The sequence below is a fragment of the Manis javanica genome, chromosome 2, assembly GCF_040802235.1.
Source record: "Manis javanica isolate MJ-LG chromosome 2, MJ_LKY, whole genome shotgun sequence".
In the NCBI taxonomy this organism is placed as follows: Eukaryota; Metazoa; Chordata; class Mammalia; order Pholidota; family Manidae; genus Manis; species Manis javanica.
This window is the reverse complement of record NC_133157.1, coordinates 90,984,692-91,004,785: the sequence shown is the minus strand read 5'-3', so window position 1 is coordinate 91,004,785 and position 20,094 is coordinate 90,984,692. Positions and strand designations below refer to the sequence as shown.

The following is a 20,094-nucleotide window of genomic DNA, read 5'->3' as shown; positions in this document are numbered from 1 at the left end:
CAAGTTCAAGTGTTTCAGGGAGAAAATATAAATGACCAGTAGACAAACAAGCCATCAGGTGGGAGACCATGGCCTCCCCATTTCCCCATCATGCTGGGGAGGACCAAAGGACTAAACACGCTAATCCTCTGAGGGGTCAGGGTGGGGGCCCTCAAGGTCAGAGTGGGAGCACAATGGTGTCCTGGCAGGCAGACAGTCACTTCGGTCAAAACAGAAAATGCATACACCCTTTGACTCAAGTATTTTGATTCTAAAAGTTTCCTATAAAAATTCCCACTGAGGCACACCAAAAATATGGTCAAGGATGTGGCAGACTGGGGAGACGCCTGCTTCCCCTGTAGGGTTAGCCTCACAGAGCCGCGCACGGCTTCTTTACAATGCACAGCATGCATCTCCATGCCACGTGCCGAGTGGAAAAGCAAGGTGCCCATCTTTAGGAAACCACTTTTGGGCACCACCTATACGAATGTCCTGTGCATGTGTGTGCACATATGTGCAAATATCAACCTCAAGAAAACCCAGAAACACAGCTGTCCACAATGTCTACCCCAGGCACAAGGAGGCAGCTTTTCTCTTTGCTTTCTTTCTTCATTTTCTAAACGAGAAAAATATCATTAAAATAAAGGAAGGGTTAGTCAGCATATCTGCCTTCCTGTTCACACCAAAGATTCAACAAGTATTTTTGTAGAAACACTACTGAAAAGGCCCCACCAGCAGAGATAAACTTGCATTTAAAAGATAGAAGGCCCTTTCCTGTTTCCTCTGAGTCAATGCAAAATTATTTTACAAAGCAGCAACTTTCCACTGTGTTCCCACTTCTATAACTTCCCATGAGTACAGAAAGCAGCCACGGTTTCCATTTCCCTGCTGATAAAGCAGCACTGAAATATATCCTGGAGACGGGGAATGCCTGCCAGCCCCATCCCCGCCCATCGGGGCCACCAGCCTCCATCAGTCCCACAGAGCATTTCTATTGCATTTCTGTTCTGATGTGCTCTGGTGGGTTGCAAAGGACATCCACGCAAAGCCCACAGATATAACCTTACCTGGAAAAGGGGTCTTTGTGGCTGTAAATAAGTGAAGATCACTGAGTTAAGATGAGATCATCCTGGGTCATCTGAGTGTGTCCTAGCTCACTGACAAGCATCCTTAGAAGGGGTACAAGGATGGGAGAGACAAGGAAGAGGCCCTGTGAGGATGGAGGCACACACTGCACTGATGGGGCAACAAGCCCAGAGATGCCTGGGGCCTCCGGAAGCTGGAAGAGGCTGGAAGGGGCCTCCCCAAAGGCCTCCAGAGGAACAGCGGCCCTGTGACACCTTGACTTTGCACCTGTGGCCTCCAGAACAAGGAGAGAATATTCTGTCATTTAAGCCCCCCAGTCTATGATGCTTGGTCCCGCGATCGCCCCAAGAAACAGATGCACATGCTGTGATTCTAGTGTGAGCCATCTCCGTGGCCAGTCTTATGAGAAGATGGGAAGGCAGCCCGGCCACACAGACCATGCAAACATGCAGGATGAAGTCCAAGAAATCACCTTTGTTGCACATGTTAGGGTTGGTTCACCCAGCATTCGTGTCCTGGGCCACTGCCACCCCACCCCAGACCCCTGCCCTCTCCCTGGGGAGCCAGGGAACTCCCACTATGTAACAAACTACCCTGGACCCGGTGGCCTACACCATTCACTGAGCCCATGGTTCTGTGAACCAGGGGTCCCTGTGGGCCACAGAGGGACACTTATCTCTGCTCTGACAGCTGAGGCCCTGGCTGGAGAATAGTCACTGCATTGGTGGCCCCCTCACATGCTGGTGTTGGGCCTCCCCACAGAATGGTGGCCGCTGGGCTGTCCACCCCTCGCTGGGTATCTCACAGCTCCCAGATCAAAGCAGACATGAGGCTACCCGACCTCTGGGGAGGGCAGACACTGCATCTCAGAGATAAGAATGACAACAGATCCATAAGCCACGTCTTTAAAACTGCCACAGCTTTCCTCCCCACAGCTTCCAGCTGTTGACTCAGCATCCCTCACTTCAAGACCTCAAGCCTATTGTGTGGGTCGGCAGAGGCCTTCCGCACCACTCACGTGGGAAAAGGCGAGGGGGAGCTGTTGCCTCCCCTCTGAGCATAAGGAGGGGAGTGTGCTTCCGGCTCCTGCCCATTGTGAGGCGGATGTCTGCACCGGGCTGGCTGGTGGCCTGCAGAAGGCTGCGTCTTGCTGGAGGAGGTGGCCACAAAGCCGGCACTGCAGGAAGGGCCCTCCCCATCCCGAAGGCCCACTGCTCTCCTGCCCTCAGGACCCAGGGTCTATTTTTAAAATAAGCCTCCTACAACCTCCCCAGGGTTGCTAGTGACAACTGAGCCCTGCCCCCATGGTGGTCTCCAACCACCACTCAGAGAGACCATATTTTCACCAAACACAATAGCTACTGCTTTCCCAGGAGGCCCGAGGGAACCGGGACGCCTTTGCAGGAGCCCACATCTGAAACCCAAGCCCTCCCTTGGGTTTCAAAGTCATGCCAGCAGTCCAATCCTGGGACTCCGCTCTGACCCATTTCCCAGCCCCGTGGCTCCTGAGCATGCAGTCCCGCAGCCACCTGAGGGGCAGCTGCAGCGTGCCTCCTGTGCTCCAGGCTCCAAGTGTGTCCAGCCTGGTCTTGGAAAGCCAAGATGTGGGGGCTGCAGGCACAGCTGGCTGACAAAGAAGCAACATGAACTATGTAGCTTGTACATATTACATAATGCCAGAATCTTACACTGTCCATCAGTCACACACACGGCTAGAGGGCCAGATGTCAGGTGAAGTATTTTTCAACCTGGGAGGTGGAGACAGATTTTAAGTTAGATGCATGTAATCATTGGTGAGTATACTCTGTTGAGGAAAACTCTGGTTTTAGTGATGTGTGTGTATACATGTGTGCTTGTGTGTGTGTATTCTGTGTGCACATGCGTGTACTGTGTATGTGGGTATGCACACATGTGCACTGTCTCAGAGAATAAAATACACATTTTACTGTAAGGCACACTCAGGGTCTGAAAGCAGCCAGGCTCCCTGATTGCCATGAAGTTTTAATTCTCTAATAAAAAATGTTTTTGGCAATACTACATATTGAAACGTCTCTGAAGCTTGGTTTTAAACCTGACACTGAGCTCCATGTACATCCCAGTGCACAGTCTGCCATGAAGGGACAGACATGTCATGTGTCATCCTATTACATAACCTTGAAGTTCTCCAGGAACACTGCCAGTTGACCCCACTTTGAATGGGGCAGGCCTTGCTGAGGCCACACACACCACAGGGGTGACAAGCCAGAGCAAGGCCTTCTGGCCAAACCCGTGTGGCTGTAACAGGCTCTGGCTGGAGCTGAGCACAGGAGAGGAGAGCCCACATCCACGCCTGCGGGCCCACCTCTGTGTGGGCACAGGGGGAGCCACGCTCCTGCTCTGGAGCCGGCCCCACCCCACCCAGGAGAGGCCAACACGGCCGCTCCACTTCCAGTGGTAGGTTCCCACTTAGAAGTACGACAGACAGTGAAGCACCTGCCTGCTTTTAGACAAAGCAGGAATAACAAGCCTAAGAAAAGTGTGTCAGGGTGTGTGTGTGATCGAGAGTTGCATTTTACATCTTTTTCTGTGTATTCTTTCTTCATGACTTCCACAAGTATTACTGCAGAAAACTGGAGACACACAGACAAAACAGGAGTGATGTCCTTGACTCCACCCATGATGGCCCCGCTGGACAGCCCCTCCCTGGCACTTTCCGGGCAGATGGCAGGTCCTCACTGAACACGCTGCTGTAGGATGGGCTTAAGCATCTGATGCGTGAGGCTGATTTCCCGTAGCATTAGTCATATTTTACACTATCATTTTTGGAGATTGGCTGGCCTGACTGCACCTAGTCCTCTCTGACCATCTCAATAGCTGGGTTTTCTATTTATAAACACTGGGAAATAGCATTTCCAATATGTGCTTCTTTACACCCATGATTCCTCACCATAAATTTCTATATGTTGAACCAAACTGGCCAAGGGTACACACGTCTTTAAAATCTTTAAACCCCCCTTTCCCTCTGACCAATCGCCCTCGGCGCCAGCGTCAGGTGCTGAGTGCTGGAAGCGCCTCCGCTGCGGGCCTTGGTCACACTCCTGAGCTTGCACCCTGGCTTTGCCACTTCCTGGCTGAGTGACCCTGAGTAAGCTTCTGATTCTCTCTGTTCTCGATATCCTCACCTGTGAAAAAGGCAAGGATCATCCCAATCTGACCAGGCTGCGGTCAGGCATCAAAGGCAGTGGGCACATTGCTCACGCTGAGGCCACCATGATCACAGCGGCCTCCCCACCTCCTCCGACTCTTCCAATGTGCCAGGCAGAGAGGCCCCAAACACGCATCTGGTCACGCGAGTTACTGCTTAACACAGCAACACAGTGTAGTCGGGCTGTGTGGAGGAAGCTGGACCAAAGGCTACAAACGGTGAGACTGCACTTGTATGACATTCTTGAGAGTCTAAGGACTTAAACAGATCCACGGGTGCTGGCAGACTGGGCCTGCCTCCAGAGGGGATGAGGGAGTCTGTGAAGTCAGGGAAATTTCCAACATATGACTTCGTGGCTCTTGCATGATTATGGGTCAACATGCACAGAACGGGACATTGAGAAGGTACATTTTGCTGTAGACAAATTATACTCAGTAAAGCCAACTTGAAAACAGACGGCCTCACAGAGAAGTCCAGCCAGGTGTCCAGCCTTCCAGGCCTTGTTACCGGCCCAGCTGCTCTCCTTCCCCTTCCCACCTTCGCTCACTCTGGGGCCGGCACTGCCCAGATGCCCTCCACACCACAGGCCCACCCACCTCCCAGGCCAAGCCCAACACCCACCAAGGCCATCACCTGGCACCCCCGATCAGAATGCCTGCTCAGGTTGCAGGTCTCAGATGTGCCTTCTCCTCCTGGGAGGCCTGCCCAGACCACCAGTGAGTAAAGATTAACCCCGCCTTCCTCTGCCTCGAACATTCTCTGCTCTGGCTACATGTTAGAATTACCTGAGCAGAATGAAACCAGATAGCTGTCTTAAACCATATACAAAAATAAACTCAATTGGGTTAAAGACCTAAATAGAAGACATGAAACCATAAAACTCCTAAAAGAAAACATAGGCAATAAACTCTTGAACAGCAGCATTAGTTATTTTTTTCTGGATACATCTCCACAGGCAAGGGAAACAAAAGCAAAATAAACAAGTGGGACTATGTCAAACTAAAAAGCTTCTGCACAGCAAAGGATGCCATGAACAAGATGAAAAGGCAACCCACTGAGAGGGAGAAGGGATCTGCAAATAATATATCTGATAAGGAGCTAATATCCAAAACATATAAAAAATACACACAACTCAACACCAAAATAAATGATACAATTAAAAAAATGGGCAGAAGACCTGAACAGACTTTTTTCTAAAGAAGACATACAGATGGTCAACAGGCACATTAAAGATACTTAACATCACTCATCATCAGGGAAATGCAAATCATACCCACAATGAGATATGACATCACATTAGTCAGAGTGGCTAGAATCAAAACAAGAAATATCAAGTGTTAGCGAGGATGTGGAGAAAAGGGAATACTCATGTACTGCTGGTGAGAATATAAACTGTTGCAGCCACTATGGAGAGCAGTATGGGGGTTCCTCAAAAAACTAAAAGTCAAAATACCATACAACCCAGCAATTCCACTTCTGGGAATTTACCCAAAGAAATCCTTCATCTGAAAAGATACATGTACTCCTATGTTTATCACAGATTATTTACAATAGCCAAAATATGGAAATAACCTAGATGTCTGTCCACTGATAAGATAAATGGATAAAAAAAAGATGTGGTACATATACACCATGGAATATTACTCAGTCATAAGAAAGAATAAAATCTTGACATCTGCCACAACATGGATGGACCTAGAGGGTACTATGCTACATGAAATAAGTCAGATAGGGAAAGACAAATACCATACGATTTCACTTACATGAAAAACCTAAAAAACAAATAAAACTGAAATAGACTCATAAACACAGAGAACAGAGTGGTTGCCATAGAGGAAGAGTTGGGGGAATGGGTGAAATAGGTGAAGGGGAATAAGAATTAGTGAGGATGTGTGATATCTTGATCTTGGTGATAGTTACATGAGCCTATACACATGTCAAAATTCATCAAGCTATACATTAAGGTGCATGCATTTTATTATATGTACTTCAACTTAAAATTTTTTTTAAAAAGCAATTACCTGAGCAGCCTGTCAAACCGCTGGTGCACACCCTCCCTCTCATTCCAAGAGATTCTGATGTAACTGGGTGGGTGTGGGGTCAGACACTGGGGTTTGGTATGCCTTTTTTTTTTTTTAAAGGATCCCAGGTTCAGAAATGAAAGAGGGGACATCATGCAGCTCCTACAGACATTAAAAGGAAAATAAAGGAACATTATGACAACCTTATGCCAAAAGTTTGACATCATAGATGAAATTCAGAGATTTCTGAAACATACAACTCTCCAGGACTGACCCAAGAGGAAAGAGAAAAATCTTAACAAGACTATGTCAAGAAAAAATCGTACTTAAAAGCCTTCTCATAAAGAAAACCCTAGATGGCTTCAATAGTAAATTCTATCAAACATTTAAGACACAATACCAGTCCTAAACAAACCCACTTCTAAAAAGCAATAAATAAATAGGGAACACTTCCCAAATTAGCATGTGGGGCCGACATTACCCTGACACTGAAGCCAGACAGAGACATCACAAGAAAAGAACACAGCATTCCTCATGCATGTGGTTACAGATGTCCTTAACAAAACTGCAGCAACTCAAATCCAGCAATATGTAAAAAGGATAATACATCGTGATCATTTTGGGTTTGCACCAGAAATGTAAGACTGTTTAACGTTCAAAAATTAACATAACTCACCATACATATGAAAAAGAGAAAAACAGCATATGATCATCTCCATAAAGAAAAAGTGTATGACAAAATTCAACAACCATTCATGATGAAAATGCTCAGCAAATTAAAAAACTCCCTCAGCCTGAGAAAAGGCATCTACGTAAAATGTTCACCTAACATCATATTTAATGAAAAAACCATTAAGTTCTTTCTTCCTAAGATCAAGGACAGGCAAGAATGTCCACTTTCACCACTTCGGTTAAACAGTGCACTGAAGGTCCTAGACAGTGGAATAAAAGAAGAAATAAAAAGCAATCCAAATAGAAAGAAGTAGAAAGTTCCCTATTCACAGGTGAGGATTTTCTATGTGCTAAATTTTAACAGACTACAAAAAAAGCCACTCAAACAAGTAAACATACAGATAAAAAATTTTTTTTAAAAACCGTATTTCTATACACTAGCAATAAGCAATTGAAAAGTAAAAAATTTTTTAATCCATTTACAATCACAGTCAGAAACATTAAATACTTATGAATAAAGTTGATAATATTCGTGTAAAACCATACACTGCCCACTATGCATCACTGCTGAGAGAAACCAAGGAACTGCACACTAGGAGGGAGCACTGAGACTCGAACCCGCTCAGACGTCAGCTTTGTCCACGATGATCCAGAGTCACTGCAATCCCAATCAAAATCCAAGTGGGCTTTTTTGTAGAACTTGACAAAACTACTATAAATTTGTCTGTTCCGGTCCCGGAACAGACAAAACAATTTTGAAAACAAAGCACAGTTGGAAGGCTCTGATTACCTGACTTAAGAGATTTTATATAGCAGTAGTCATGCAGATAGCATAGTGTGGGGCCTGATGGGGAATAGGCCATGATGGACCAGAATCAAGTCCAGAAACATGGGCACACTGATATGCTCGATTACTTTTCAAACATGGTACCAAGAGAATTCAGTAGGAAAGGATAATTTCTTTAATAAACTATGCTTGAACAAGTGAATATTCATATGCAGAAAAAGGAACCTCAATATTTAGCTCTTTTGAGTTCAAAAAGTAACTCAAAATGGATAATAGATCTAAACATAGAACCTAAACCATATTTTCAGAAGAAAACATAGGAGAAAATTGATCATGGGTTATTAAGAAAATTTATTTCTTAAATAAGACACAAAATCACAAACTACTACGATTGATAAAACTGGATTTAATCAGAGCTAAAAATATCTGCCCTTTGAAAGATACTGTTAAAAAAATAAATAGGCCAGCCATAGACTGAGAGAAAATGTTTGCAATACAAACATCTGACAGAAGACTTGAATCCGGAACACATATACAGCTCTTGGCACTCAAATTTAAGAAGACAAACAACCCAATCCAAAAGTGGACAGGAGATATGAACAGATACTTAGGAGGATATATATAAATAGTGAAATAAACACAGGAGAAGCCTCTGGACTAAAATCTCAGTGTCAGAGCACAACATGCTAGAAAGCTAAAATTAAAAAGGCTGACAACAGCAAGTGCTGGCCAAGGACATGAAGCAACTGTACTCTCCATGTCAGTGCAAGTGCTGGAATGTGAAGGATCCTGGTGCTCTGGAAAACAGTGGGCCAGTTTCTTACAAAGTTACATGCACACTTAGCTCACAACCCTACAATTCCACTCTGGGTAGTTACCCAAGAGAAATGAAAACACACGTCGTCTACACTAAGATTTGCATTCAAATAAATGCGCATAGCCCTTTCTCATGTCTTTTATTACTGTGGTAAAATACAAATAATCTAAAGTTTACCACTTTTACCATTTTAGTTACAGTTGAGTGACACTGAGCACATTCACATTGTTAGGTAACCATCACCACTCTTGAGTTCCAGACCACTTCCATCCCTGTGAAAGGGAGCCCTGTCCCTGTTAGCACTCACTCCCATCCTCCCTGGCCCCAGCCCTGGCCACCACTCCTCTGCTTCCTGTCTCTGTGGATTCGTTTCTTCTGAGCATTTGATGTAACTAGAATCATTCAACATGTGACCTTTTATGTCTATTTTCACTGAGCATCATGTTTTCAAGGTCACTCATGCTGTGACATGCTTTCAGTATTTCAGTCCTTTGGCTGCTGATTGATATTCCACTGTCTGTATGGACCATGTTAATCCATTCACCCCCTGGTGGGCATTTGCATTGCTTCCATTTTTGGCTGTTGCGAACAGTACGGCTATGAACAGTCATGCACAAGTTTTTGTTTGGAGTATCGGTTTTCAGTTCTTTTAGGTATACATCCAGGAGTGGAACTGCTGGGTCATATGGTAATTCTATGCATAACTTTTTGAGGAATCTCTAAACTGTCTTCCAAAGTGGCTGCACCATGTCACATCTCCACCAGCAGGGTATGAGGGTTCCAATTTCCCCACATGCTCACCAACCTTATTATTTTCCATTCTCTTATAAACGCCATTCTGGTGGGTGGGAAGTGGTTCTCACTGTGGTTTCAGTCTGCACTTCCTCAGTGACTAGCAATGTTGACCACCTTTTCATGTGCTTGTTATTCATTCATGTCTTCAAAAACTGGCTGCTCTTCCCTTTGTGCTGAGCTCATAGCACTTACATGCATGATAACCCTTAACAGGGAGGAACCCAAACATCCACCAAGCAGCGAATGAATCAATAAACCATGATACAGCCACACAGTGAAACAGGACTCAGCAGAGACGTGAGTTACTGGTACACACAGCAACATGGAAGAACCTCAAAGACAGCGTGCCAAGTGAAAAGTCAGGCAATCTACAGCAGATGCTGTTTTGAAACTCTTGAAGAACCAAATCTCATCTATAATAATCTAATCTCAGCAGATCAGTGATTGCCTGGGTGGGGTGTTCAGTGCATTAGGGAATTTGGGGAGTGCAAACAGGCCAGACCATCTCTGTCACAATTGCACAACTCTGCAGCAAGGGCACAAAGCGCCAGAGGACATGCAGCCCAGCAGGAACAGGCAGGGTACATGTGACCCGCCCACCCAGCTCAGCAGCTCCTGGCCGTAATCCTGACCATCTTGGAAACACTGTGACTTGGCAGGAGCTGAAAACAAGTACCTTTTACTGTATGTAAATTATACCTCCATAAATTTGGTTAACAAAACACTGCTTCTATGACCTTCAGAGTAAGGGCTATGGCCCCACCCCTGCTGTCCTGTCTGTCCCCGGGGTGCCCCACCCAAGGCCAGGCCAAGTTGTGACACAGTGGCTCTTAAGCCCCACAGTAAGTCTGAATCCCCCAGTAGCCTGTTAAAACAGAGCTTTTGATCCTGGGACCTGGGGTGGAGTTGAGAATCTGCCCTGCCGACAAGTCTGGGGACACGCTGGCCTAGTGTGGGGACCAGGCCTTTGGGAGCACTCTCACCCAGTGCTCTGTGAGGAACTGAGTCAATGAGCAAATAAAACCCAGGCCCCACTAGTAGGAAATGCCAGGGGACACTGAGAACGACCACAGTCCGCACACTCTGTAGGGGACAAGACCGCCTAAGGACAAGGCTCCACTCCCCGGGTTCCAGCCTGGTGGCAAGCCCATGGACCTGGCCTTCTCCCTTCTGCTGCCCCACACAGCTGACCTCTCAGACAGGAAACATCCAACACCACCTAGGAGCTCAGTAAACTCACCTCTCCGGCCTCCTGCTGCCTGCCACCCCTGCCTGTTCCATCAACCGTGTGCCTGCCACCGCACTCAGGGACCCGGCTGTCAATGCTTCCATAACGTCCTCTGACACCTTGCCCCTAATCCCATCTGCAGACCCAGGTCCAGCAGTGGGGCAGAGCACACCACAGGCTGATGAAAGCGTGTGGGGACCGCTGGCCTGACATGGGAACTCCTTGGACCTGCCCCACTCCGACTGCTCAGCTGGAGGACTCCAGCCAGCGCCGCCTGCCCCACCAACAGACTGCCTCCACAGCTCAGCCCTGCAGCTCCATCCTTCCCTCCGGAACGAAAGCCTGAGCCATCAGCCTCTCGACCCCATTTGCCCATCAGCTCCTCCTGCCTCCAAGGTGCCCTTCATAGCAAAATTCTCAAACTAGTCACGAGCTCCTCCCGTGCACCTCTCTGTGAAGTCGGCCCACCACACCGGGGCCACTCGTCAGGGCAGTGGTGGCCTCTGTGTGCTGAGGTCAACTCTCCAAGGTCGGGCCTCACTGGGCTGCTCCCTGGGCAGCCCTTCCATCCCACGCACACTCTGCTGAGGCCCCGGGATACCCCCGAAGCCTCGTTCCCCGTGCCTTGCCAGCCGCTGCTTCTTAGTCCCTTGGCCTTGGGCCTCTCTCTTTGCCACCCACCCCTTCCCGTCTCAAGCCTTTAAAAACATGGCCTGTGTGTGGCAGTGGCTCCCCCAGACTGCAGCCTCCTTGGCTGGGCAAGTTCCTCCCCACCTCTGCCTGGACACAATGGAGCTCTGGGGTGCCATGCGGGAACCCAGCCAGCATCCGAAATGCCCCACAGCTGCTCCACCCACGGACAATCCCACCTCGATGCTGCTGATTCCATCCCTCTGGCTGCCTGAGCCACAAACCTTGGGGTCACCTGGACTCCTTGACTGCTAGGTCTTCACCACACACCCAGAATCCAGCCAGACCCCACCCCTGCGCCGGGCTGCTCTGGCCCTCCCAGCGGCCATGCCGCTCAAGCCTTGACTATACCAGGTCATCCCTACCCCCCCTCCACCATCACTTGGCACTTCCACGAGGAAGGCCTACTGGCCACCTGATTGAAGACTCCAAACACACCCAAACCGCTGGCCCCTGAGTGCCTGCACCACACGCTTTCTCACCCACAGCACTATGGCTCCTGATACGAGATAGAATCTGAGAGACTTCCTCTACTGTTCGCCTTTTGTCCTGACTTGCCCATAAGCTCCAAGGGGGGAGAGCCTTCTGCCTCTCTGTTTCTTGCTGCAATTAGCACTCAAAACACACCTGCTGGAGGAAATGGTGAGACTCCGTGAGTGGATCATCTGGCCTGAATGGAAAAAGGGGCTGTGTGCTTGTCGAGCGTGATAGCTGTTGCTCACGGCAGTACAGAGAGGACCCCAGGCTTGGGGCAGCACCACCTCGTCCCTGCCTGGTTGTGCCCGCCTGTAGCCACAGAAAACACTGCAAACAACAACAACCAAACTTGCAAACATGGGTGAGAACACGGGAGGGGGGAGAGGGGGGCAGCTGAGTCCCTTATTGAGAGCAGGCCCCTGGGAACTAGCAACCTTCCAAACCACATCAAACACACCCAGATGCTGGATCAAAGCAGATCAAACTTCTTGCACTAGGCCAGGAATATAGAGAAAGGAACCCCAGATTTCCAGGCAACTTGTACTTTTTAATTTGTAGACTGACCATTCTATGCTTTTCTGTTAATGTGGATCAAGGTTATTTAACGTGCCCTGTGCCAAGTGAAGAGAGAAAACAAGGCAACGGCCAAAAGTGAGGGAGAGCCCACCGAGCCAGGTTGTCATGCCACCCGAAGGCTCTGTACCCTGCGGCTCTCGTTTCTGGGCCACGTCCCATGGAGGGGAACATGCTTCCCCGCTTCAACCAGGGCCATGGTGGGTCTGAGCTGAGGGCCTCCCACCCCACAGCCCAGGACCCAGGACAGCACAAACCTGGTGACACGCTCTGCTCAATTTTCAGGGTGTGGGTCCTGTTCCCCAAATGTTGAGGCAGGCCATCCATGTCTACCTTTTCCTAGCCACGGAGCAGGAATGCCGAGGGCCAGTGACTGATTCATGGAGCACCTCACATACGCCACATTATCTCTGATTAAGTTGTGAAGGGACATGGATTTCTACAAATTAAATTCCATTTAAAGTAAACAAATTTGGATTTTGAAATTCAGAGTATTTAAAATAGAATATTACATTATCTAATGGAGACCCCCTTTCTTAAAAGTTAATTCTATAATTACAAAAATAATTCCACTGTAAAAGAAAGAAACTGTAAAGCCATAAACAGAGGGAAAAAATGCAGGTTCTCATCCTCTTCCCTTCCCCTACCAGCACACACACTCACACACTTGCACACACACCCACACCCACATCCTTCCCACCCACTCCATCCCTAGAGCAGTCAGCTATGCTTACCAGGCACTCCACAACCATCTGTTCAATAAATGGTGTGTCCCTCCAGACTGTTTTTGTTTTCTATACATAAGTACCTACACACATAAATGGGGTCAGTCTATATAGTCTATGCTAAGCAATGATGTTTTCCCTTAATATATTGGCATTTCTTTTAAATTAAAATTCTGAACTATTTCATGAAGTGAAGGTCCTATGGTACATCTTTTGGGGTTCTCATTACAAATTCTGAAAATCACAGAAGTAGAGAACAGAATGCTTTCAGGCTGCCCTCACCCAGACCCAAAAGCCATCAGCCCATGGCCAGCGCTGCCACCCCACCCCACCTCCACCTCCTACCCATGCCAATCTGAAGCAGAGCCCAAAGACTGCATCATTTCCTTTGCAAATACTCCAGTATCTATCACTGAAGATAAAGACTGTTTTAACACAACCACAGTGCAATTTCTAAGGAATACAACTAAAACCATCATTCACTCCACAAACGTATAAGTCTCATAAATACATAATTTTTGGAAAGAGTGATTCTTGGATCAAATGGACTTCATCCAAAGCCTGCCACCCTGGGTGCTGCTTGGAGGCAACCTGGAGAAGGGGTGCAGTCTCTGCTTTCACAGGCAATGCCTGAGACCTTTAGACCACATCAGGGACCATATAGCACCAGGAACTCACACAGGCACGCAGGAAGCACCCTGGGCTGCTCTACCATCAGGAGCAGCAGCAGGGCAGCAGGGGATCAGCCCTGGTGGCACTGCCGGGTAAGTGTCCATGCCCTGGGGGAGAGGCAGACAAGCTGAAAAGTGAGCCACTTCAGGGAACTGGGATGAACCAATTTGCTCATCCCAAAGATCACCTTAACTAACATGCCAAAAAATGCTATCCTAGCTCCAGATGAGACCCACTGGCATGCCGGTAGGCTTGACCAAATCAGCAGATACTTTCTCCTAACAAGTCTCTTTTCCATGTCGTCTAGTAATGCAAGCAGATTGGAAGCAGGTGTGAGGTGCGCCCAGTCTCCAGTGCAGGGAAGCCTGCCAGACCAGCCCCGTTCCCCGGCAACACCCTGAGATGCTCCCAGATGGCCATGGCCCAGTGGCTCAGGGGGACCTGGAGACTACCAAGCCCAGGGTAGACCCAAGACGGGGAAGAAGGATCTCCACCATGCCTCCATCCCTTCTGCTTACCATTTTCCTTCTTTTCTCCCTCTGCAACAAGGAAAGGTCAGGAGAGAGGTCCCTGCCCCTGCTGGGAACTGCAAAAATAGCACCTTTCTTTCAGTGACCACCCTCCACAGTTGGCCTGTGGAAAGTTCATTTGTGCATTTTTACAAGGCAGCATTGCCCCACAGCCCCCTGCACACCCGGACTTGTGACAGATCACCACTGCTGCTCCTAGAGGAGCCTGGGGACAGGGGACCAGGGGCACAGGGACGCTGGGAACCACTGCCTTCCACCTCACCTTCCCAGGAGTTCTTTTAAACCAAGCAAATTCTTAGTATGAAGGGGAAGGTCCTGTAAATCATGGAACAATCCAGAATGAATTCACTTCCATAGCAGCAGGGGCCTTATCCAGGAACCCTGGGTACACATGGTCAGGAGGAAGTTCTGTGGTCACCCTCCTCCCCAACCACAAATGGGACCCAGAGCAGGGCTGGGAGGGCTGGTGTGAGGAGGGAGGCTCCCCCCAGTGCTCTTTGCAAAGCATTATTGATTATGCTGTGCGCTGGCATTATCAGTTGATGGTCCTCCCCACTCACTGAAGAGCTGGCCATTAGCGTGCACTCCCAAGCTCTCGCGGAGACTCCCCCACCTGGTGTGGGCAAGGAGCTCAAGATGAAATCTGCCTCAGATAACCCACACGGAGGGGGTCACAAGTGAATGATATCATGAAGATCATCTCCCTGCCGCCGATCTGCCAGATCGCTGCACACCACACCTCAGCTGGGTGGGTGCCCTGCCTTGTCCAAGCCAGCAGTGCCCCCCAGTCACCAGTTGAGAGGAGGGGCTCTGCAAGGCTGCATTTTCCAACAGACGCGTGTGCCAGTCAGGAGAGTGAACAGAGGAACTTAACGGCACTATTTCAGAGGCAGACAGACAGATGGCAGAGCCGAACATGGGGAGCTAGTTCCCCTCTATGCCAGCTCAAGGTCCTGCCTCAGTGCATGGGAGGGACCCAGTAGGCTCCCTCTCAGTGCCTGCAATTAGTTGTATTCTTTACTTGATTCACCTGCTGGATGCACTACAGACACTTTTGGCAGTCTGAAGGTCTGGCCAACCGGGGGACAGCCCTTAGCCTGGTGTGTTCCTCACCCTCTCCTCCCTGTTGAAGGTTTGAAGGTTTTATTCCTGGTAGTACATGGTGTGGGGTGTTCTCGGAGCAGACGGCTTTATTCTTCTTTATTCTTGCATACGATGTGCAGAGACACCAACCGTTCAAGTGACAATTGGGCATTATGTCTACCAGAATCCCGGTCCTGGCACTGGCTGGGGCAGTCTGTTTCTGGGACACAGTAAACATTCCCAAATAACTGCCCAGGCAGCCATCAGGCAGGCCCCAGGCCTGGGCAAATATGAGGTGACAGGCCACAAGGGGAAGAAAACTTCCGCTCCGTGGCGCCTAGTGGATTTGAATAGACGCCAATGCGAGGGCCAGCCACTTGGCCACGTGCCCCAGGTCCGGCCTGGCTTGCAGGGCCCTGGCCACCCACAGGTCTGGATGTGCTCACGGTAAGCGGAGATTCTCAAAACAAAAGCCAAGCAACTTCTCTTGGCACAGCCTCCTGAAAGCAGGGCCTGGCCCTTGACAACAGGCCTCATTTCCAGCGAACTGCCCACCTCCAGATTCCCATGCACCCCTGCCCCAAATCCTAACTCACAGAAACCAAGACGACTGAGACGCAACCCCCCTTTCCTGCGTGTGCTGGCACAGCCCCAGGGGATCCAACCCCGCTGCTGGCCCAGCGGCTGCAACAGGTGCACGGAGGAGTGAGGCCGGTGACTCTCCTCGGATGTTCCAGAATCACGCAGCCAAAACCCTACAGGAAGCCGAGGCCTGCGGCCCTCAGCGCCCTGCAGACGTGCCCCACCTGTCTTGAGTGCGCGGCTCTGGGTAGGCGCACGGGGCCAGCGGCCTCGCGACCAAAATAGCAGCCAGCCGCCTGGCCAGAGCTGGGCGGGGGCGAGCGGCGGGAGCAAGCAGGCCAAGCCGAGCGCCGCCCCGCCCCCGGCCCAGGTCACTGCACCCCCGCGCGTGCACCCCGCGCCCCCGAGCCACCTGCGCGCCGGGCCGGAGGTCGGGTACGAGGAAGGGGTCTCGGGGTCTGGGGAGGGGCCCGGGGTCCCTGGAGGGGACTCAGGGAGGGTGTCGGGGAGGAGCCCGGCGAATCCAGGAGAGGACTCCGGGAGGGTGGGGGATCCGAAGCGGAATCGGGGGGCGCCAGGGCGGGGTCGGGAAGCGGGGGCTCAGGGGCTCGGGGGCTGGTCCCGCCGCCCCGCGCACCTGCCCGCCAGCGCGCCCCTCCGCCCTGGCCCTTACCTGGCGCGGCGCGTCCTGGCGGTCCCGAAGGTGCCAACCCGGCAAGCACAGGCGCAGGATCCGCGGCGGCGGCGGCGGCCACGGCAGGAGGAGCGGCCGGGCTCGACTAGGACGGCGAGGCCCGGCGCGCGGGGATGCTGCGGCGCGCGAGGGAGCGAGGGCGCGAGCGCGGGGGGAGGGGCGCGCGCGCAGGCCCCGCCCCGCCGCCCTCCTCCCCGTCCGGCTCCTCCCCTCCTCCCCACCCCTCTGCCCCGCCCATCTCCCTCCCATTTTTTCACCTCCCTCCGCTCCTCAGGTCATTGCACCCCCTCCAGGGCCCTGCACCTCCCACCTCCCAGGTCTCCCTCCATACTCCTCCGCCCCCCTCCGCCTATGACCCCCAGCCCCCCAGGGGCTGCCCTGCCCTGACCGGGCCTCTTGTGGGTCCAGCCCGCTTCTGATTAACTGCCTAATTGCCCCCTTCTTCACCATCTGCTAATGGACCGCCTAGCCCCTTCTGGGAGCTTTACCTTCCCCCACCCCTTTCCAGGCCCCCCAAATCCTCAAGGTTTCCTTTAACCCCAGGCCTGGGTGCCACTCGGCTGGGGACCTGATCTGCACAAATGTGTAGCCAAACCATGTGGGCTCCCAGGACAGTCCATTCTTCTAAGCAAATCTGACTTTGGGCAAGAAAATCCCACACCAGGCTCCCTGCCCTTTGCCCAGGGTAAGGTGGACAGGCACCTCGTCCAATCTAGGTTTTTCCCAAGGCCTTCCAAGCTCCCATGCCAACTGTTTGCTAAGTGTTCTCCGGTCTCTACAACAGAGGGCCAAGGGTTCCTCAGTTTGGCACCTGGTGACACACATGTGCACTAACTCACAGGGGTGGGACCTGGGTGACCTCAGGAGACTGCTCCCTTTCCTGTGAAAAGAGGAGTGATAGGCCTGGGACAGTGACTGGCTGGGCCGAAGACCCCTGAGGGATTCTATCTGAAGAAAAGGACACAGTTGAGCCAGCTAGGATTTCCCCACATGTGGGGGTCAGGGTGCTCCCTCACCAGGCCTGGCCACAGCTCTGTGGTCTGCAGTGCCTCCAGGGGACCCTGATGCTGCTTTCCTGATGACGTGGCTGCTGAGAGCCAGAACAAGAGTTTAAAAAGGAAGCCAGTCCTAAATGATCGTAACGGTCCAACAGCCTCTGGCCCCTTCCCAAGCTGGAGTCCTGAGAACCAGGCCTTAGGCCCAGTGGACTAGCAAGAGGCCAGCAAAAGGTGAAGGTATTGAAGCTGGTGCTGAGGGGGCAGTGGGGTGGGTGGGAGCTCACCCCTTCTCCCTCTTAGGGGTGGATCATGACCTGGAATTTGATATTCCAGTTTGTCATGGCCCAGTGCTTCCAAGGTGACCGTGGGAGCCCCATCCTGCCCCTCCAAGAGAAGCAAAGGGCGGGATTTCTGCCATTGGGCCAAGAATCTCTGGTAGAGCCCACAGTAGCTCATGCTCAGAGTTCAGTGCTGACAACTGTACATGAAATGGGGAGGTGTCCTTGCCAGGCTCCCTTCCAGCTGGAGGGGCCCATGAATCTCTGCTCCCCATGCCATTTGGATTAAAACTCAGTGAAAAGAGATGTGGGCAGGCTGTTTAACAGCATCCTATGTCAAGAAGGGACCCACTCTTGGGTTCCATCAACTCAAGCTTTGCAGTGGGTGGATAGGTGGTGGGACTCTCATATTCTCTCACTGTTGGACTATAGGACATGGTGCCCTTGTCTGATGCCTCAGGAAAGCCCTCAGCAGGCTGTGAGTGGGTACTTGACACGCAGGGAGCCTTCACCTAGGAAAATCAATGCACACAGCACAAGACGGCAGGTACCAAATATTTGCAAAACTTTTGGGGAAGAAGGATTACTTTGTGGGTTTTGGAAGGGCAGGAGGACAGATGGGTAGAAATTAGATTAGAGCAGATTTCACCCATTGTGAGTGCTTTCTGGCAAATCAGTGGCCAGAGGAGCTGCTGCCCTAAAGGAGCAAGTCCTTCAGGGCCCGTGTCTAGATAGGCTCTGGGGCCCTGGCGGGAGCCTGCTAAAAACACCTGCCTTGGTGGGGTGACCTCGGCGCCTCTCCCAGCTGCTAGACCACACCACACTCCCACATTTACATCTCGGCCTAACCTCCTTCCCTCTGCCTCTGTGGAGCAGAAAGCACTGGCAAAAAGGAGGCTTTTGCAGTGTGACCTGGAGCACAAGTAACCCTCTCCAGCCAGTTTCCTGGTTTGTCTAAAAGGGGTAAGGGTAAATTCATGAGATGACAGCAGGCTTCCCACCATCTATCACCTGGCAGGACCTCCTTTTCCTATGGCCTTGCCTAAGTCACACAAAACTAGCCAGTTTATCTTTTTGCTCTTGTCACTATTTTACCTTCTATTCTGGGGCATCTTAAACATGTAAGAATAGCAAACAAGCCCTCTTTTCAGCTCAAGTGCCCCCAGTGTGTGCCATCCTCCTCACTGGAATCTTGCCGGACATGTGGCACCTTTCTGAAAAGCTGCATTGGGGCAGCAGCATTGAATGAAGGCCTTGCTGAGCCGTCATCGCTCTGCGTGTCCCACACAGTATTTCAGCTGTCAGACCACTGAGTGTTACTGATTCTGGTTAAGGGGTATAATCTAGGCTTCCTAACACTCTTGGCATCCCCAGGCACACAGCATGCTCATCAAGCCTGCCTTTGTCATGCTTACAGGACGTAAACATTCCAGGGAGAGGTGCTGGCAAAAGCACTCCCCAGTTGGAACCAGGGGAGAGTGGCAATTGGGGACGGCAGAACAGACCACCAGCAAGCCGCCCATTAGCTTAACCAGAGCTGGTGGCCTCGGCTGACCTGCATCAGCAATGCCTTCAAGACCCCCAAGGCCACTTACACAGACAGCTGCCTGGCTGGCCTCTTGGCAAAGGCCCATCAGGCTTTAGCGCCAAGACTTGCGGAGCAGCATCTCCCCCAACAGTCCCACCCGGCCGGGTTGGGCAGAAGGTCCCCTCAGATTGATATGTCAGTTACATATTGTAGCATTTATTACACTACACTCCTCTTTCAGTTACAGCCTGCACCAGGATCTACTACAATTGCTTCCTGGTGTGTTTTTTTCCAGTCTGGTCTTCATTTTGAGCTTCTAGAGCTTAGTGAAGTCTATTGACCTTTTTTTGGAATAATGCTTTTACATGCATAAAATAAAATACAGTATTAGGAAAAAAAACTATTATTTTGAAATGCAGTTATGAAAGTTATTGTTATCCATTTGCTTTTTTATTTACATGTTGTGTAGCACACTCTAGCAGCAGGCTTGATAACTAGTAATTATGAAGTTGTGATAAGCTGCCTGGTATTTTGCAGTGTGAAAATATTTGTGATTTCTGCTGGGGGCAGGTGGCACGGCTCTGTGTCTTCTGCCTACACTGATACTTGAAGGGGGTGCATCATTTCAGTTACAGACCCATGGGGGAAATGTGTTTTTTTCCTTCCCACCCCTTCTGTCTGCATGGACCCTTGAA

The 20,094-nt window shown here is 50.5% G+C and overlaps 1 protein-coding gene and 1 long non-coding RNA gene across 5 annotated transcripts in view; one reads left to right on the top strand and one right to left on the bottom strand.

The window, feature by feature from the left end:
- The window catches only part of SEMA4D (semaphorin 4D), a 97,628-nt gene extending 80,885 nt beyond the window's left edge, over positions 1-16,743 (bottom strand). For 2 of the 4 annotated variants that reach the window (XM_017654962.3, XM_073228868.1), the window contains exons 1-2: positions 16,575-16,743; positions 6,271-6,432 (exon numbers count right to left, since the gene is read on the bottom strand). In XM_017654962.3, the coding sequence (XP_017510451.3) occupies positions 6,271-6,425 (155 nt within the window). In that variant the 5' untranslated portion in view covers positions 6,426-6,432; positions 16,575-16,743. The remainder of the gene's footprint in view (positions 1-6,270; positions 6,433-16,574) is intronic. The other 2 variants (XM_037009740.2, XM_037009739.2) reach the window with 2 other exon arrangements.
- Positions 16,744-16,945: 202 nt separating this feature from the next.
- Positions 16,946-19,725, top strand: LOC140845093 (uncharacterized). Its single transcript, XR_012123770.1, has 3 exons — positions 16,946-17,830; positions 18,304-18,418; positions 19,289-19,725. It is a non-coding gene; the product is annotated as an uncharacterized lncRNA (long non-coding RNA).
- Positions 19,726-20,094: the final 369 nt, after the last annotated feature.